General features: G+C 45.4%; 1 protein-coding gene across 4 annotated transcripts in view; it reads right to left on the minus strand.

Moving 5' to 3' along the window:
• Positions 1-1,058: 1,058 nt before the first annotated feature.
• The window catches only part of ATP23 (ATP23 metallopeptidase and ATP synthase assembly factor homolog), an 80,223-nt gene continuing 59,868 nt past the window's right edge, over positions 1,059-21,413 (minus strand). For all 4 annotated transcript variants that reach the window (XM_069629869.1, XM_069629866.1, XM_069629867.1 and 1 more), the window contains 2 exons: positions 19,712-19,795; positions 1,059-2,780 (listed from right to left, as the gene is read on the minus strand). In XM_069629869.1, coding sequence (XP_069485970.1) covers positions 2,577-2,780; positions 19,712-19,795 — 288 coding nt within the window. In that variant the 3' untranslated portion in view covers positions 1,059-2,576. The remainder of the gene's footprint in view (positions 2,781-19,711; positions 19,796-21,413) is intronic.

Consider the following 21,413-nt stretch of genomic DNA (forward strand, 5'->3'; position numbering starts at 1 on the left):
TGATCATAAGCTTTAATACAAATCCATTAGAAAAGACGCTATCGTTAGAGGAAAAGCAACAACAAACAAAGCACTCTGAGATCAGCCTGGTGGCTGCCAAAAAACCACAAGTCACACAGAATAATGGTCAGCTTTACATACAATATCCTGGAAGGCTTAAGGTATTTTATCCATTAGATGGAGACTAATTTAAATGTGCATGTACCAGTACAGATGCAGAAAAATTGACAAGACCAAAATACATCCAAATTCTAAACCCCAGAATGCAAATGAGAGGGAAGGGTCACAACACTGGACACACGATGAAAAGAGGTTAAGAGGGCAAAGAGGAGAGAATGGGGAAGCACAAAATTAGAATACTGAACAGAGGCAGGCACAATTGAAACCAGGATATACAGCAAAACCTAAATTCATTAACTTAAAAAACGAGTGCCATAATTAACCCCCTTCCCACCAAGTACATAGATCTATTTATGAATTGAATCCATGTATGAATTGTAGGGAAAGCACATATGAAGATGTGACAAGGACGACAGATTGAACGTAAATGGCCTCCACTCTACATGCAAACCGCGGGCCATTTACTGGGTTGAAGCAATTGCATACAGGTCAACGTGGATAAGAGGGAAAGATGGGTAGTTAGTCACAAACTAGCGAGAATTCATTAAAATAACAGATCATTACATCCATAATCAATCGGACATTTCTCTAAAACTACAAATACATAAAGAGCTTAAAATTCTAGGTGGCCAATTTATTATTGAGGGATATTTCAGTTTAACATGAGTCCCTGAAATAGATATATCCTCTAAAAAGTTAACACATGATATCTTCTTAGAATTGGCAGGTAAAATAAATAGTAGACCTTGGTTTAACCAATATTTGGAAAAGAACATTGTCACAGATTGACTTGCAGTATTCTTGAAATAGAGTTGGGAGTACTCTATCCCACATATAATCATTGTGAGAACTATTACATTTCTTACACAGTACTTAAGATAACCAAATAGCTCCCCCAACTGCTTAACAACAAAAAGTACGCAAATGAATACAGCAGGGAACCGAAAACTTGAGTTTATTTAGCACCATTCAGATTGGACAACCACGTGAAATAAGAAACTACAAATGTTGGGGCGAGGTCAATCACACCAGCTTTTCATAGTGGTAGCAGGTTTTGAACTGTATCACATCTACTACAAGGATCGCCACATACAACAAACCTCCTAAAAAAAAACATAGAAAGTAGCATATAAGGAGGTTTTTAACTTCCAGTCCCACCCAAACAAAATTGAAAAATTAAGGGATGTTATAAACACAGTAACACCTACAGAAAATCTAATTCTTACTTGTTCAAATGGAAAGTTGAAATATGCTGAGAAACAAAGACTACTCACACATTTAGGGAATGCATAAAAGCCCCATTTACTGGTAATCCCAATAGCACAGTAAAGAAGTGAAACACTGTTTTCTAAGAGTTAGCAGAGAAGAACAGTTTTGCATTACTTGGAGGATTATACTACGCGGCAGAGGAGCGCATAGGATTATACTACGTGAATTCTTATTTTAAAGCAAATCATTTGTACCAAATTGTCATTTTATAGTATACGAAAGAGGAGAAACATTTTTAGAACCACAATTGTTTTTCATAGAAATACAATCCATTTGTGAGGAAGAGATGCTGGTAGGTTTAGGAGACTAGATTAGAAAAAGGGGGAAATGAGAAAAAGAAAAGATGGAAAAATGAAAGGGCGGAGGGGGTTTCACTGGGTCAGGGATAACAGGAAAAGGAGGTAGGAGCCTTCAGGTTTTACTCTATTAGAAGAGCACATACTGTCAAAAATTGTTAATTTTGAGCCATTATAGTTCTGGTAACATTTCCAATTATCACAGTTTACGAACTGTGAGTCCTTATTTTACAATAAAATTATTTTCGTACCAATAGTTTGGTATAGAGTTTGTTTAAAAACAGACGCAACTTAACACAGGGCATTCACCAATATTGACAAATTTAAATAAACGTGTCTACACTTTTGCAGATTATGGACCATTACATTTTCAACATGTACTGCATCTTCTAGAAAACTAGATAATGCAAAACCATAGGAGCCTGTGGCAGATTACTTTGAAGCATGAAAATCAGTGCTGCAAAGGTGACTTTAGCAGGACTACCACGGGCCACTGTAAATGCAGTCTTCCCAACCATGGCATTACTTCATTGTAATCCCAGCATCAATTAATTGGCATGGATAACATCCATTATGAAACATCCCGCAAAGTGTCGAAAAACAAGTCCAACCTTAACCTACTCCATATTTATTTTCGCAACAAATTGCATAAGTAATTTCAATCTTACTGGCTTTTAAGACCACAGCCTCCCGATGAACATGTTGTACATAGCATGCAGTTAAAACATTTTAACAGGATGGGTTTCAAAACTTTTATTTCGATTTTTTCACATTCATGAAAAAAGTACAGCTTAGAACGTAAGTTCTGGGACAACAAGGGCATTTGTCAAAAGTCCATGAATGGTTAAACAGATCACCACGTGGCTATTAAGAATTTTAAGCCAGTCCTTTTCATAGATTCCCATAATATCGATCACGGTTCCGATACTCTCGGTACGCATATTGCGCATCGCTTTTGCTGTGTGGGATCCTTCCAAAAGGCTCATGATCACTGAAACAGGAGTCAAAAACTTCATCAACCGCCTTTTCTGCCGTTTCTCTGCTAACTTTTCGAACCGCTAAAATTGATCGGAGCGCTCTGTCTCGTACACAAACCTAGTCAGAAAAAGTAGAGGAACACAAAACCTATTAATAAAGCAGGTTTGTCTCTGCAATGACATTTTCAAGCTCAGTGACTGATGTGCAGATCAATATATTCATATGTGATGTCAAATTCAAGAACAACACAGTCTAGCGTGTTGAAGCCGATGATGTCATCACTTCTTTCCCAGAGGCAGCCACTCCTCATGTGGCCAGGGGATGGCAGCCACCACCTGATCCTGAGGATGGCTATGTGAGGGAGGGCCACATGAGGGGAGGCGACCCTCATGGTGGGGGATTGGCGTCCTCAGATAAGACCAGGAATTTCCCCTTTTCCTTTTAGGGATGTTCCCTTTATTCCTCATGTGTTAATGGCATATTGTGGTAACCCCCATCAAAATCCCAGAAGACTTGCTAATGGCCTCCCACAATATCCTGTAATGACAATGAGATATATATATATATATTCCCCAATGTGAAAACACAGGTGCAGATAAGTCCAACGTAGTTAGTGGATTAGCAGTTTTTTTTATTCCATAAAGACATCAGCTACCAGGTTTCCAAGTTAAACTCACCTTTCTATTTTCATATTAAAGTTTAAAACGTCTCTTCCATTACGCTCCAAATGAGTTTAAATGGGAGGCAGAAGCAACAGATGTCGGGTTTCGCTAATCCTGGTAGCTTGGTCACATGATTTTGCTTATGTTAGACCACTTAATTTATTCACACATGCCTAGTTGGTAACTAACATAGAAAAAGGTCTAACATTGCTCTTCAATGGGTTAGTCCTGTGTTTTTGTTTCATTTGAAACTTTACCAATATGTGCCGGTCTCTATGTAACCATTTCAGTGTTACTTTTTGTACATAGTATTTTCCCCATTGTATACTGTATTATTGGAATTGACGTGCAGTTTTTGTTAGATAATTCAAATAAATTGTGCAAACAGCCCAAATCAAAACAAATGCAACTTCAGGCATACGCCATATTTTCAATGTTACAGGATATTGTAAATCAGATAGTCAGCATGCATTGTCATGTGTATGACAGTGCTAATGCCTTTTGGTTTCTGTCACATAGCATTTCATATGAACTCCTCAACATTAGGTATCATAAAGTGCAGATTATAATAAAGTGATTGTTACACCATCCACTGGTCACCTTACGCACACGAACACCCGTGCAGTCACTAAGCCCTCCATCTCAGCTCCTGATCTGCCTTCCATGCCCTCACTCCCTCCCTCAAGCAGCACGGCAGCGGCGCACACAAGGACATCTAACACGCTATGGTCATATTCATCCATTGCAACGTTGGCAGTTGCCCAGGCGTCTTAGAGACAGTCAACGGAGACGCCGGCTTTTTCGTCCCGCCCTCAGGAAGACCCGGCAGCATTTTGATAACTTGGGTCATGTGACAAGGAAACGTGCTACATCATCAGTCACGTGATGGGTCATGTGACACTGCTAGGCCCCTTTAAAACCGGAGAGGGAACGCTCATTCAGTGCTTCACAGCTGACCCAAAGAAGGCACTGTTCGGCGTCTTCCTGTCTCCTCATCTTGAATCTGGATTACGGACTGTTCTTCTTGGAATCCCCTGTCAAGCCCTTGGACACTGTTTTGCTCTGCTGTTTTCAGGACCTTGGAACTGTATTTTTGGACTCCTTTGGATTACCCCCTGGTTACGACGAACTTGGCTGGCTTTTGACCTTGGAACTCTTAACGGACTGTTTTCGGATTTCCTCTTCTGTTACCTGCTGGAGTACCCTTTCCATACAGGTCTTGCAGTGCCTATTTCTACAGCCATCTACGCCTATTCACTGCTGCTCGCTACACTCTGCAGCCCCACGGTACACCTTCATTTTTCATCTGTGTTCTTCATGTCCCCAGACCCTTGGTAAGCCCCTTGATACTGGTTACCTCGTAATTCAGTATATTGTTTGCCATTGTACTGACCCATTGCTTGCTTTACAGCGGTCGAGGGGTCACCGGTGTGCCTGGTTCCTGGCGTTCTTCGGCACTCAAAAAACCTGTGGCCTCAAGGATTGCTCAGAAAGTTATTTGCATCTTTCTGAGCGGAACTTGTGGAAAGAGGCCCCATAATCTTCACGACCACCAAGTCATAACAGTGCTTTAAGCTTCACACTATATTAGTTATACTTAAATGATGTTACATTGCTATATAGTGCTTTAGAATTGGCCTTTTTATCCAGGCCCCTCCCTTCAAGTACTAAAGTGCTCAAGTACTAAATTTTACTAAAGTAAAATTGAAATTAAAAACAATTAAATACACTATATTAATGGAATAACGTGCTATGCGCTTAGTGCCATGTTTGTGACAATCATATGCTCTAGCATTCCTATAAAGTGCTTCGTGCTTATACAAGGGCCGACAGCTCTTCGCTCTTATTGTCCATTACTATCTAATAGCTTTCCTCCAGTCATGCTTTATCTGCTATCTAATGAACAATACCCGTCACATATATATGTGCGAAAGATCAGGGCTATATGACGCGGTTCTTTAGTAATTGTCCTACTGCAACACTTATCTCATCCATTTCCAATCATTTACCAATCCTTTTTTATAGTAGTTCATAGTTTATGCATGTATGGATATTCTCTTAAAGTGGACTAACGTTAAAAAAAATTATTTGATAACTTCATACTGAAATAAATAATATACAAAAGAAAAATAGTTCACTACCCTATTTCAAATAATCTCATGACACGGGTCTCAAAATTTGGCAGCCCTTTAGAGTTATTGCTTTCTAAATTAGTATTTCAGTACTGCCTTATTTTGTCAAAGCATAACAATCCTTTAATGCTATATGCTATATCCTTTAAAGATACTGCGATGAGGAGGAAGAATGGAGTAATGAAGACCATTAGAACATGGAAGCCCACTCCGTGCTCTAGTTGTTGGAAGGAGTGGCACTGTGGCGGGAGTTTTAAATCTAGAACAGCCGATGAAGTCTGGGAAGCTCATAGGAGCAGGTGGCCTTTATTGAAAGGAGAAACAGCTTGGCAGGAGCCGGTCTGCATGCGAGGTTCGCAGAGGAGAGAAGGGCAAACCGAGAGCTGTGTGACGTGGAAGGTCTGCCGGTCCGGCCGAGAAGAAACGGGAGAACTAGAGCCCTCACATTGCATGGGCAGCGACAGTGGAACGCTGCCTCCAGATAGCGGAAGCCAGGCGGAGACTGGAGAAAGGATGAAACGCTCTCACTACCTACCAGAGTGTTACAGCAACCAGAAGCGGCCACACATGACCGGTGAGCCCAGCTGAGGAAGGTGGGACGCAGGGGCGCTTCACGGCAAGCACCGCGGGAGAGGGTGGCAAGCCTAGTAAATGCAGTTTTTGTTTTTAAACTTTCTCTAATATTTTCACGATACACAAGGTAATAACACCCTTGTCATAATGCTTCCCCCTCCCCACCAAAGAAAATTCTTATGCAGCACAATACACTTGACCAAATCAAATAAAATTGGTAGATATAAGTAAGCAAGAAGCGACCTCCCGGACATACATTGTTCAATGAAAGCACCTCACACATCTTCCATGTACCCATAACATCACAACCACCCAGAAATAAGCAACAGGTGAATCAAATCGAGGCCAAAGTCAACTTAGTTCTTTCTTATTCCTCTAATCCTGAGCGGGCAATAGTACCAATTACCGATCTGCGAAAACACAGAGCCTTGCGTTTTCCCCAGGTCCTAGCAATTAGGGATCTGGCCAGAGCTCACGCCATTCCCACCAATTTCTGATCCACACAAGAACCCCCCCTCAATCAGAGCCAGTAACCACAGATCTGCGGAGTACTGCCTTTGGGTATATAGCATCAAAGTCCTCTATTTTAACCCAAAACAGTCGAATTTGCAGGCAGCTCCAAGCCACATGGAACAAGTCAGCCAGGTCAAACCCACATGTAAACATAGGAGGGATCTATCAGGGTAAAACCCATGCAGACGGGCAGGGGAATAGTTCACTTGAAATAGAAATTTAAAATGGATTACTCGGAAACCACTTTTCAGGGACAGGTTGCGCGTCTGCATACAGACCACCTTCCATTGTTCTTCAGCAATCACCCTTCCCAATGCCAACTCCCATTTAACCGTATAAATTCCCCTTCCTAGTTACCTTCTGTGATCTAATAACCCTATGGGATAGAGGAGACCATTTTGCTGGTAGTCAGTGGTGCAGTAACATACTGAAGTATTGGGGAGGTTGCAGGTGCATGTGGAAAGTCTGGCCATTTAGACTTTAATATCTCTCTCAACCGAAAGTACAGCAGTATAGTCACTGCCGTCCATTTCCCCCCTGACATTCAGAGCGTCCAATGTGATGAACTTCGCTTCTTGTACGAGAACCCCAGGGTATGAACCCCCAAACTTTCAAAATGAGTCTGAAATATTTTTTTCATTAATAAGTGGCACCCCACAAACTCCATATATGGCCATGGCTAGGGAGTGACGAACCTGCTTCCCCCACAACTCACCGTAGCTGACCCCAGGCTCTGCAAGTGATCTCCACTGGTTGGATCTCTGCTCGCTCTACTCTCTCCATGTCTCCCCATAACCACTTGCGTCATTTGGGTGTGTAGTCGCTTTTTCAAGAATAATATGAGGGAGTTCTGTGGAAGAGGAACACGACCAGACAGAGCACTGTATCTGCAACGCTCAAAATAAATATACAGATACAGATACTCCAGACTGCCCCGCTCATAAGGCAAGGCCAGGGCATCGTACGACAGCCTCGCTTGAATACCGGCCCAGACCAGTTGAACCATTAGGCCTCCAAGACGGGACAAAAAGCCTGCCAGAGGCTAAATCGGTATATATAACATCATTCAGTTAGTATACAATGCTGCGCTAGGCGCTGTGTACAATAGTCAGACCCACTGGAGATGGGGAGGAAGATACACAACTCAACCATGTGCTGCCAATTCCGAGCGCCGTGACATCATTTTCCTTGTATAAGTCCCCCGAGGATGGGGTCACCAGGATTCCTAGGTATCAAATACCCTGTGGTCACCATCTAAAGGCCTTTCCAATGTCGGTCTGTCGAACATCGGGAGTCAGCGGGAGCACTTCGGACTTGGACCAGTTAATCTTCAATCCCAAGAGGTCCCCAAATCTGAAGATCCCGCGTACCAGCAGCTGTAAATTCTGCTTAGTGTGTCTCACGTACATCATGTCGTCCACATATAGGGAGTTTATGGCGATATGGGAATAGATCTTTACCACCCCCCGTGAGCATGATACTACTGTTAGCAGCAAGCCAACGGTTCAACTTCCAGGGCAAAAAGGATGGGGGACAAGGTGCAACCCTGCCTTGTACCACGTGTCAGACGGATGTGATCAGACATCATTCGGTTAGTATACACTCCCCCCCTAGGCACTGTGTACAATAGACAGAACCACTAGAGATAGGACAGCCGAATACCAAAGGGCCTCGAACAGGAACGGCCATTCCACTGAGTCGAAGGCCTTCTGCACGTCCAGAGCGGCTACAGCAATCGGAACCCTGGGATTCACGTTATGCAGGAGTGTGAACAGACGTCTCCAGTTATTCTGGGTAGATCTTCCAGGGATAAAATGTGCTTGGTCAGGAGGAATCAATGCAGGCATATATGGTAGGAGTCGGTCGGCAAGTATCTTGCCCAGGATTTTATGTCCGTATTAATAGGTGACAGTGGTCTGTACGAGGAGCACTTTATGTGGTCTTTGGTTGCTTTCAACAATACCTTTACAAGGGCGGTTCTAGTGGATTCAGGCAAGATGTCTGAAGCTCTGCCAACGTCGTACATGTTTCGCAGGTGAGAAAGTAAGCGATCTGCATATTCCTTATATAGCTCAGCTGTAATCACATCTAAACCTAGGGCCTTACAACTGGGGGGAGAGAGAGGATCATCCAACTAAGCTCATCAGAGAGGGTACATTCAGGATCTCCCCTTGAGCCGGGTCTAACTAACCCAAAGCTATCCTATTTAAATCTTGTACAATGGAATCACGTCCGGCAGTCAATTGGGGTGTGTACAAGCGTTCATAAAAGTCAGAATATATTCTTGATCTTCTCAAGATCCCTACTAGGGTTCCCCTCTGTGTCCTCGATTTCCACAATAGCATCCAATTGATGCTTGTGTTTCATGGCCCAGGCCAATGTCCGGCTGGGGTGGTCCCCTTCACCATATGCTACCAATGACATGGGGTCTCCGAGATACCACTCCTCTCTGGCTGTGAGGAAGGCCATTTCCTCCCTTCTTTCCCTCCATCGAGTCCGGACATCTGGAGTATCAAGGTCCCCCTGTTGTGACTCCAAGCACTTGATTTCCAACTCAATTGTATCCATAGATCTACGCAAAGCCTTCAAGACACCTCCTTCCTTAGCAATACAGCACTCCCTGATCTACAACTTGAAGGCTTCCCATACTACTGCGGGGTCTGGTCCCGAACCCTCATTAGCCTGAAAATAGGTTTGTGTGTCTAGTGCTATTTCTTTCCGGAAAATCGTGTCATCCATTGATGACCTGAAATGACAGCTCAATTGTCTAAGGGGTCGGGTAGGACCCGAAAAGCAAATTATCACCAGGGAGTGATCTGAAAGGGTCCGGGGAAGTATCTTAGACGCCACAATATATTGAGCCAAGTCCACTGCTACCATGACATAATCTATCCTAGAGGAGTTTCCGTGTACATCCGAGTCAAATCAATATTTACTAGCAGGGGGTGCACATGTAGTCATTGGTATTCTGCTATGGCTGTCCACTTCTGAGCCGCCTTGGGAGTTTTTTTGTGGGGGGGGGAATGGCAAGTGGGTAGAAGATCTATCCAGACCCATGGAGATTGCAACATTGAAATCACCCGCTCACATAACCTCGTAGTTCAAAAATGTATGAAGGTGTACCCCACCCAGCAATATTAGGAAGGTCCACATCCTGTGTCAGGTGCGTTTTCTGCAAGCATAAAATATTTACACATAATTCATAGTCAGGTGAACACCCATACATCAATGTGATGTGATCTCCAGACCCCTTGTCGGCTTTAGGCATTCCCATACTATGACCGTACAGGGATTCCTTCTGGGGCCTCGTAAAGTTGCATACTAATCACTGTAATGTCGATCTGGGGGAGCACGTCGCTTAACGAGGTCAATAGTACCCACTAGTGCTGCTACCCAACTCCACCCAACCTCCCAAATGCGAAGACATTTGCACTGCAATTTATAATTTGTAATCCACCTAAATCCTGCCCCTGCCCACACCAGAAACACAAACTTACTGGCTCCCCAAATCCCCCCCACCCGAACCATCCCCATTAAAAAACACCAAGCAGTGGCCACAGTGCCTGCGTTAGTGGGGAGCCGATGGGGGTAGATTAGCTCCCTATGACAGAAGGCATATTCCAACATAATTGCTTTGATACCAGTTAGTAACGGGACTAGTTCACAACGCACAATCCCTCATAAATAAATTACCGCAGTAATTGAACCAGACAGAATACAGCAGCAGATCAACGAGGTGATCGGCGAGGAGACCCACCAGGGACAGGGAGGTCTAATGCGAGCGTTCCACAGCCTCAGCAGATGAAGTTGCCCTGCCATTGTGCACCACTCTAAGATTGGCCAGGAATAACATGGAGTAGCGCACCTCCTTCCTCTGTAGGATATTTTTAACGGCTTGAAACGTTTTTTCTTTGGTCCTGTACCTGCTGGCTAAAGGCTAAAACATGGGAAAAGACGGAAGGTCGATGCCTGTCAGGATCACCATCCACCGATGTATCCCTAGTGTCGAGGGATACGTGGGGTCTCCTATCACGGAGAGACTTTCCTCCAGAGAGCCCAGCCTGCAGGCTAACAAATAATCTGTCAGGCCGGGGGCTCAGGTGAAAAGGCCGGGCAACAGCAGAGCTGGAGGGAGAAAAAGTAATCACAACAGTCAAACTCCTTACTGTTCCAAGAAATAACAGTACACCACCTTCTGACAATTCCCAACTCCTGCCTGCAATGGTTGTTATGCAGGTTCGGGACCTACTTACAGAATGCCAGCTAGATGGTTCTTTGCAGGTAGAAGACGTCTCAGGACAGTGGTCAGGCTTCAGTAGTCCACCAGGAGAGGATTAGAGAAGATTAGGTAGAGCAGGAGAACCTAGCCTGGGCAGAACGAGGGTGCAACTAAAGCACCCCCCACTGGAGGCAGGGCAACTGAAAGTTCTGAATTGTCCGATTCCACAGAAGAGGTCCAATGGACCAGAGTTCCGTAAAGTTTCAAAAGAGAACAAAGTTACAAGGAGGAATAGGGTTCACTTTGAGATCCACAGTAATCCAGGAACGGGAAATCTTGCAGAGAAAAATGCAAGAATAAAGTTCCAGGGAAATGAGAGCACTAATTCAGGAACGGAAGAAAAAGCAGACTGCAGCCGGGGGCCACTACAGCGCTGAGGAAGAAACGTGGGATCAATCGCCAGAGACTGTTACATGAATAGGAGGCGGCTGTCGTTGAGGAAACAGAGTGCCGAAGTCGAAGGTAACAAGTATCCGTCCGTGGGGAGTATGCGCCAGAGATCAATGGAGGGTTGTAGGAAGAGGATTCCAGTGGCGCAAGCCAGGAGATCGGAAAACACAGATCAGGTAATAAGCAGGATCTTAGCAAACAAATGCACGCGGACCGGAGCAACCTTGCCAGACGAACGCAACTGGTTAAGGAGCGTCGTCCGGCAGTCTTGCAACAGAGAAATACAGGTTCTTCCGGGTACCGCTAGCTGTGTGATGACTTGGCGTTCCACGTGGGATTCGGGTGCAAAGGGAGTTGGTAATTGAAGTCCTTTGCAACTGGTGGCACGATCTTTGGGCCAAACGCCAGGGTAAACTCCAGCAGTACTGAGAGTTGTTGTTCACTGTTGGTCTGCTCCAAGCAAGGGGATGGTGTACGACACTGACCCCCAACTCTGATCTTCCTCATCTCTGGAGGCTCGGAGCAGCATTTCTCTGTCCTGGTAATTGAACGTTACGGCAATAATGGCACGTTCCGGAGCTCCAGGGGTAGTCCTGACAGCAAAGGATCTGTGTGCACGCTCCACCATGAACATGCTTGTGAACGGGAGGGGGCTCTCCAGGACCTCCATGAGCAGTTTTTCTATAAATGTTTCCATATTGTCCACGGGTGTTGATTCTGGGACCCCCAAGATACAAATATTGCTTCTCTGGATCTGCTCTCAAGGTCATAATTCTTTGCTGCCACCTTCTTAACCATTTGCAGGAGTGCTGCGACCTCTCACTGCAAGACGGCCCCCTTATCCTCCCCATTGCTGATCGTCTGCTCCGCCTCGGTCATACAGCCACAAAGCTTGTCAATTTGGACTGCAGAGACATCAACCTTGCATGTTAGGGCATCAATTTTGGCTCCAAGCTTATCAGTACTGTTCTTCAGGGTCAGTAATGTCTGATTCAAGGCCGAGACATCCAGCTGAGACGGGCCAGGAGTCGCAGCAGGAGGGGGTGGTGGCAGATCAGATTAAGCAAACTGGTCCATCTTGGCTTGTTTTTTGAGTTTGCCCATACTTGGATGGTAGCTATAGTCGTTCATAATCTATGTTGCTGTTGTCTTGTAGTATTTGGCCCAGCCAAACACTCTCTCTCCCAAGGGGAGTCTGGTCACTGTGTGCTCCCACCAAGCCAAGGATTCAACAGGGGTTTGTCTTGTGAGCCCCAGCACCTCCTGCCAAGCTCTAGAACCACCACTGCACTTGGGGAGCTCAGACAAGCACCAGCCCATGCGCCGAAGGAAGTGAGATTGGTGAAGTGCCCCGCGCATGTACCGACCAAGCTACCAGCACTCTCTCTCGTCGAACCGCCGCTGGTCAGGCCTCCACCTGGTGCAGCCCTAGTCCAGACAACAAACTGGCCATTAATTATGAAGGGATAACAGATCCAGAGTACCTGGGGAGTACTCTCAGTCCTGGGGGTCAAAGCCCAAGCAGTCCGCCTAGTCCTCAGCACTCCGGGAAGTTGTTGTAGCGATGCACCCTCAGAGCTCGGGCCCAATCGTAGAAAGGCGCGGGATCCTAGACGTGAGCAAGTTTGGTGTATCAGTTGTATGCCAAGGGGGCTGAATCTGGCAGGACGGCCGATAAGGCCTCCACCCGACCCCGACCAAGACCCCACAACTCCCCGCGGGGTCCCATTCCAGACTTCGGCAGCAAGCCGCGGGGCCCACACTACCACCGGCCCAGGCCCAATGCAGCCAGATTTCACGGCTCGGTCCGTACTCCTGTTCCAGGCACCAGGCCCCTCAATCGGACTGCGCCAACCGCAGGCTTCCTCAGCTGCAGCGGGGTCACTTCACAATATCGCAACACAGGAACCAGGTAGAACAAGACCCCCCTCCCGGTGCGCTCACCAGTGGCCGCAGCCCTGTCAGCTGCAGGGCAACTTCACCTGCAGAGATCAGTTTCCACTGTGTGTGGGAACACCGGTATAGGGCGTTTTAGCAGGCCAGTGGAACGTCAGGGAGGTCAGTGTTTCTAAGCAGGGAGCCTGGTTTTAGTCCCCAGACTGCAGCATTCCACGGTCCTCCTCATCAGGCTAAACCACACCAATTTTGGGTCAGTGTGGATCGTCATAAAGGATATGTCGGCCGTTGTCGGAGCAACATCAGGCGGTGGCCATTTTCCAGTCGTGCAACAGTGCCCCCTAGTAAACGGGATTAACTAAAGTTGGCTGAATACCTGCATATCAAAAGCATGGCAATGGCTCAAGTCTGCAGTTAAACAGTCCAAGACCCACCTTTGAAAGTAAGAGACTTGTGAACCTTTTGTAAGAAAGTCCTGGTAGGAGAGTATACCAGGCAAAGTTAATTGTATGAAACAAATCTTAAGGAAGACCCATGAACCTTGGGATTGTGAAAGGAATTGACTGTGTTCCAAGCAGAGAAGTCTGTGGAGAGAATATCAGGAAGAGGAAATGGAAGTTATCTTCTTGAGTTACAAAGAACTTGGTTCCATTTTGGAACTTTTTGTTTTGCTGGAAAGAAACCCAGGAAAGGGAGATATTCCCAGGACTTGGAAACACCAAGTGGAAGCCTTTATGTTGAAGTTGTACCTCTTGGTAAACTTGAACATTTGTGCACTCCAAAACAAAGACATTACCCGTAGCATCTTAGAGTTACTTTTAGAATGTCAGGGCCAAAATAGGACTTGCAACACAGGACATTTTGCTTTGGAGATCTGACATCGGACAGACGCTTTCTTTTTGTTGAGGTAGGGAAATACAGCTTAGAGCAGGGACAGAAAGGCATTTGTCAACCTCCTTATTTGAATGAAGTCTATAACAATCAACATAACTCTTCTGTGTCCGCGTCTCATTCCTGGTTCATCACACTAGACAGTACACTTTCTAGGTTAATCTCCCAGTTTTGTGAAAATAATCTGCTTGAACGCAGTGACTGCTGGCTAATTCAATCATACGGGGTAGAAATAAGTACACAATAAAAGTGTGCATTTTGGATACAAAATGTGTCTCTTAGAATGCTGGTGGCTGCATGTGTTTCAGCATTTTAAGTGTACCATCACAGAACAAACATTAACTGGCAGACATCTATAAATTCCACCGATTACAAAGACAAGAACATGTAATGGAAAGTATGTTCATTGAGAGACATTTTAAATTGGTCAGTTAACAAGACAGATGGTAAGAAAATGGACACAGGCACACCACTTGATTTTTTACTATATGTGTTATTTTGATCTAATTTCCTACATGGAGAAAGGGGGTTGGAGCATTAAATCCTCCCTGCCTGTTAGCCTTATTTCATAGAGGAAATATACCAACTTCTCCACCTTCATCTCACTTTGATGCAGACGAAGCCACTTTAACTCCTAAGGATGCTGCCAGCATTATTTATTTTTTAAAGGGATTACTTTGTGCGGGCCACCAAGCAAATGTCAGCCGTCAATTACTCTTCCTTTGCGGTAGGGGTTAAATGCAGAGGAACGATTCTTGGGGATTTTATTTTTCTTTAACATGCCTACACAGAAATGTCCACAAAATGGGCCATACGAATGTTAGCGCATCACAGTGCTTTCCGTAGATCTTCCCTTCATTGAAAATCAACAGGTAGCGGAGTATTATCAGCACGGACAAGCTCTGGAAATGATGTCTTTATAGAGCAATAGATAGCACCGCAATTTATGCATGGACACACACCTGTACTTTAACCTACATGTAATCACAAAATGCCCAAGGATTGAGTAGGTTTGTGTTCGGCAAGGTTTGTATGCAGTACGTACCCTTTGGGAACACTACAACAACTCTGACTACAGGTATAGGAAGCCCAACCTTTGGTATAAGCTTGTAATAAACAGTTTTGGTAGCGTGTTGAGCAGCCAGGCTTATCTCAAGAGGGGGTGAGCTGTAGGGGAGTTACACAGAGATTCACAGTGACAAGTATTCAAATAAACTCTTACACACAAGGTTTCTTGAATAAACAATTATTAATTTATCAGTCAGATTAAGCCTTCTTCAGAAGGTAGCAATATAAAAAGTAACACAAACACTATTCACTCTTAGTTTCTAAATCAGTAAAGACCCTTTTGGGATGGCCCACAGACACAACCTACACCCTCAGGTGACTTCAATACTAGAGTGCTGGGGACATTAATATCTTACTGTTTGCATTAAAACACTGTTAGAAGTTGGTAAAAAGGAAAAGATTAGAACAAACAAAAGACCACAAATATTCGTAAGCAGGCAAATACTTTTGGATCCCCTAAGCATAGTCATTCAGTATAATACGCTAAGACAAAGTCAATGGGCAAAAGTCTTATATAGGATGAAGCGCTTCTGGTAGGCAAGTAAAAAAGTCGTGCACAATGTTTTAGAAGTCTTTGAAGAAAAGAAGAATCACATGTAGTGCAACAAGCCGTTAGACCTGTGAGTGGTAGAAGATGCAAGCAACTCTACAGCAAGAGCTAAGTTCTCTCAGACTTTTTACAGTACCTTTGTATTGAAGAAAAAGTGCAGCAGATGACTTCTGTTCCCGAGCAGCTCTGCAGATCTCACTGTTCGTGGGCCTCCATCGTGGGAACAAGAGGGAGGAATTCTGGGGACTCCTACACTGCAATGTGACAGTCACCGCTCCTAGACGTCAATCTTCAAATCAGTGGCTGTTCAGTGTTTCAGCTCCTCGCATCTACCGCAAATAGCAACACTGCGGTTCCTGGCTGTCGAGATGGGCTTTCCTTGCTTCTTGGCTCCCGCACTCTGTTGAGGGGTTCAGGCTCGGTCAGTCTTGCTTCCTGGGAGTCCGGAGGATCTTCCTAGAGCTCTAGGCCAGCTTAACAGCAACACACAATCTGGTGTTCCTCTCTCTGGCTATACGGTTTCCAGCAGCAACTCTGGAAATTCAACCAGCTCTGAGAAGGATGTCCAGGTGGCTTACTTTGGAGTTGATTGGTGCCACCAACTCAAGGGGAGAAGTCGTCCTTGCAGGGGCTTCTCTGTCAATACGAATTCGGAGTTTAAGCACAGCAGCAGGGCTTCACCGGCCAAACTAATGGTCCAGGAGTTGGCAGGTGTCCTCTTCAAGTTCTTCAGTTCCTTCGTCCAGTGGTCGACTCTGCCTTCCAAGCCAAAAGCCACGCCTTTTATTCCATTCTCTCCCATTCATTCCAGCCTAGCTGTCAAGTCACCCAGCAGGATGGCTATCCTTGCCAGACAGTCAGCCGGCCAATCACCACAGAGTGCATTTGGGCCTCCTAGTAGACTAAGCACAGGGAGTTTCGGGCACCTCGCTCACTTCCTGCCCACCCCAGACACCCTGGAGCCAGAGGAGGCCTTCACTCGTGAATCCTGCCAAAAGCAAAGCGAACAATGGGACCAAACCTGGTTTGGCACGCAGAGTAAATCTCAAGAAGGACCTTTCCACAAAGAAATGGCGAAAAAAGAAGACCAGGCCATTTTGACAAAAATGGCACCCTTGGGTGCTTTACTGCAGCTGCAAACGCAGCCCGCGGTAAATGCAGACCACGGTAGTTAAAACAAAACCACTGCCACCAGCCATTCAGTGAGAAAAGGGTAAGAAAAATGTTACATGAGAAGCTAGACAAAGGGGATACTAAGTGACCCCTCCAGCACTCTATTGTAAGATAGTGTGTGCTGGGCCTAGAAAGTTACAAATGTAAGTAAAGTCAATTTCACTTCACTGCTCTTGGAAACAGTTTATCCAAGAGAAGGTATTTAAACCTTTGGGAAATCCGAAAGACTTACCTGTGCCACTGCACTGAAGGTGCTTTGTGACACAATGTAAAAGATGACACCTATGGAGTTTGTCAGGTTCCATAACCAAAAGAAACACAAAGCTCGGAAATCACACTAAAATACGAGAGAGTGGGGAAAAGGGTCTCATCAGGTTAAAAAAAATCAAGTCCTCATAATGCAGCAAAGTTGCTGGGGGTCTCTAAGGTGAAGGGAATTAGCACATCTATGAGAATTCTCCCTAACAATATGGAGACATTAAAGGCTCCTGTCCCCACTAGTGTGGATCTGTCCACAGAGTCTCCTACGGTTAAACAGGCTTCGAAACAGCAATAATCCCATCAATCATAAGAGATCATGCCTCTAAAGAAGCCATGGCTCGAAGGGGCTCTGCCAGACTCAGCTGCGACCGCGTTTTCCATCACCAAGAAGCCCAACAGCAGGTAATGAATGAGTGACTACTAAACAGCTGCCACATACTGACTGGGCCAGCGGGTAGCAGCCACTTCAGAGATTACCCAACACCCACTAGAGACGATACCTCAATGCTTCAAAAAGACCCCTGCAGGACCTCTAGGAAAGGGGCCAGTCGAGCTTTCAATCATGGCTCCACATAAAAACAGACTACTACAAATATAGTCCAACTCTGAAAAAAGGCTGCCCAAGAAGGACAATAGCGTGGGAATCAACGGTGGCACATGAGCAGTCTGTTTCCATACGGGAGGCTTCAAAAAGGTGCATGCCCCATGCCTACTCCAAAATAGTCAAAGTGAAATAGATTCCAGAAACAGAACCACAAGGTGGTCTGTGTATCTTACACAATCTATGTAACACCAAAGAACTGTTAAGGGCACGCATCAAGATACTGCCATTTTAATGGGAAGTATTTAGAAAATACAGTGGCAATCAAGTTATACGGTCACTCTTCCAGCAGGTTAAAATGGTATAAAAATCAGTAGCATGGAAAGTCTCGTCTAGAACTCTGGAGATTGTAAGAGGTAACTTCGATATCTAGCCCTTCACACATTCAAAAGGATGGAGAATTAAGAGGAATTCACTGGCCTTATTGTTTGGAACTGGAGCTACATTCCCAAAGATAGGCCAACAGGCTGTAGCTTCCTCAGTGGCGTAGATCGTGGAGGTAGCCTACCAAAACTTTACTCCAAGCCTTTCAGAGGCACACCGAGCGCACAACCTCAAACATATAACATGCGACATACAAGTACCAAGAGTTCTGGGGGTTCTAGGCAAAGGGCATGGGTGAACAGACCAGACAAAACGGCAAAGGTGCGATGTGCAACGAGGAAAACTGGGATGATGAGGCATATGCAGAGGATATGTGCCATAACCGGGTATCGTCAACCACCAGAGAGGACCAGGAATTTACACCGAGCACAAGGCCTGCCAGCTGAGATTCGTCTGCACTGCCATAAGTGCGACGAAAAGGACAGAAGGACAAACCCAGGGGGGGGCAGAGCCAGGAGATGGCAGACCTGCACACTCACCCTGGGCTTGAAATTCGGAACCAGTATTTTGCTGTGAGAAAGTGCACCAGTCACTGTTGGGACAGATATTCCACAAGTATGGAGGAAAGGGGACGGAACGCAGTAGTACACAGTTCTGAATTCACTGCAGGAAACGAGGCTCATCCTATGGACTTCTTATCCAGTCACAGGTCAGCTTCAGGAAAGCTTCCTCTAGAAGATGGGAGGACTTCATTCAGCACCTGCTGCAGAAAGCCATCCTTAGCAGGAACCCAAGTGGACACAGTGCTCACCTAGGAACATAATCGGCCAACAAGCACAGCAACACCACATGTCAGGGTCCTCCTGTGCAGAAGCAACTGTCCTGAGGGACACAGAGGTCAACACTGAACCACGACGTTCCATCAAACACAATGCCAAAAAGTAACCTGGGGGAAGGGACGGGACCCTTCTTATGCTGCAATGTGTGAATCCAGGTAGACAACTAACCAGGTTACTCACCGTAGTGACCACCTTACTCCTAGTCCATAGGCCCCTTTCCTCCATACTTCTGGGACATTCCTCTGTCCTGTGGGATGGGACGGGAGCCTTCTTATGCTGCAGTGTGTGAACCCAGGTAGACAACATTAACGGGGGGAGCCCCACTGTGCATGGATTTAAGGTAGGTATTTAGAGGCAGTCTCCTATATTCAGGGCACCCACATTATTCAACACCTAGCTCCACCCCTCATCCCGCCCACACCACTGACAATCTTCTCCCCTCACTACCCTTTTCACCACAAGTGAATTGTGGGGGACGGGGGGGGGGGATAATAAAGTAAAATAAGTACAAACTAAAATCCATACATGACCTGTTGAATGTCTCTCATACTTAATCTGGGCTGATTCAGGAACACGGAGGTGGGTGGACAGATGGTGCGACAGGCAGATCATTCCAGAGGTCAGGATTACGACTGGAATTTGGTGCTTGGAGGTGATCAATTACATGTGTCGCTCCCTTGGATCCAGAGGATTAAGCATACATATTTGTTTCTATATTAACAAGTACATTTTTAAAACATTTGAGATTTTGAATTCCATAGTAAATAATCCAAAATCAAAGTTTTTTTGTTAATAAGCATTTCAGATATAATACTAACAGAATCTGCTGGCAGAATAGTCCCCAAAAAAGCTTTTTATTCCAGAAAAAAATAATATTCAAGAATATATCTACCAACCTGATGATGCTGCTTTAAGCCAAATTTTAAGCGCGTCATCTCATTCACAAGCGAGCAGTCTCCGCTGAGGTTTGCAGCGCGCACCTGAAAAACACAACCATTGGCAGATTAGCCTTTAGAAAAGGGGCACCAGCTGTTTCACATCCTTTTATGGAGCAATTACCTTCTGCAATTGGAGGTAAATGTTGCACATTTATTTGAGACCTGTGACCTTTCTCCCGAATGTTGCAAATTACAGCCGCCATTAGGAAAAGGTGATTATAGTTCCCCGCTCATGAAAATACGGCTCACAAAGGAATTTCACACCTCTTCATACAAATGGTTCTGAGAGCAGAACACTGGCAATTACATAATAAAAAAGGCTTTAACAAGATATGCTGCATTCATTTATTGGCGTCAAACTCGGTCTCCAAACTTTCCTGTCCTAAGCCCCCCTTGTTGAAAGGTTGGAGTCGGGGTGCCCCCCTGCTCCAGGACATTGATATCGTTGGCAGCATAATAATTGGAGCTGCTATGGGTTGGCTTTGCAGTTTGTTTTAGCAGCAAACTCCCTTGCATCCTTAGCACTTTTTAAAATTCCCTGTCGCTGTCTCCTTCTCCGTTAATGCCTTCTGTACCACACTTCTTCCTTACACATTCCCACATCCCTAGCTCTGTGCCGTTTTCTCTCTTTACTGCACCTGCCCTTTCTCTCTTCCTCCTCTCTGGGCTTGACTGCCATTCTCTTGTTCTGTCCCCTGACCACTTGCAATATTCCTTTCCATCCCCCTAAATCACTCCAATTTACACACTTCCCACTTCACATTCTAGAGCCCCTCTAGATCTGCCTCTTACTTCTCCATCCCTGCACCCATTTGGTCTGTTGGATGTCTAAAACCCCTCAATCTGTCTCTTTTCTTCATGTCATTCTTGATTTGTCTCTTCTCTTTCTCTACCTGCTGCAGTTTCCGCTTTCTCTCTTGGCTCCCTACAATTCTTTCTTTTCCCCCCTTCCTGTCTCTTGGTTTTTCTCCTATCCTGCTTGTCTCTTTTTCTGTTCCGTCTCATCTCTTACTGTTCTATGTTAGGTTCTCATTTCCATATTCTCTTACCTTGCAATCGTCTGCCTTCTAACATCCCCTTTAACGTCTCCCTCTCTATCTCACTCCTCTTTCACATAGTCCTTCCCTCGCAATCTGTATTCTTTCCTTTCCCATTCCAGCACTCTGTCCTGCATCCTCTCCTATTCAGTCTCTCCTGCCCCCTGTTCTGTCTCACTCCCTTCACGTTTGCTTTTTCTCCCTCTCTCCCTTCAATTCTACCAAATTCCTATTCCGTCTAAACCTCTCCTTCCTATACCGTCTCCTCTGCTGTGTCTGCCTTCTATTTTGTCTGTTCTTCCATTCCTTTTGGAGTTCACCCTCTCATCTCTGGAAGTAGCTCCATGCTTAAACGCAGAATGCAAAGGCAGCGCTTGCCACAACACTGCGAAAGCGGCAGTCTTGTGGCAAGCGCCATCTTTGCATACTGCCTTTGTCAGGTGCTCCTTTCAAGAAGTGAACGCAGCATGAAAGGGAGAGTCCTACTGTGTTCAATTCCTGAAATTGGCATCGTACTGAAAGGCTGAATGCAAGGCCAGCACTTGCCGGCCCCTGCCGATCATCGCTTATCAGCATTTCATTGTTCTTCAAGCGGTGGGATTTGCACCCCCTTTTGCCCCCCC

Source organism: Ambystoma mexicanum, chromosome 12 (genome assembly GCF_040938575.1).
Source record: "Ambystoma mexicanum isolate Mex_15411 chromosome 12, UKY_AmexF1_1, whole genome shotgun sequence".
In the NCBI taxonomy this organism is placed as follows: Eukaryota; Metazoa; Chordata; class Amphibia; order Caudata; family Ambystomatidae; genus Ambystoma; species Ambystoma mexicanum.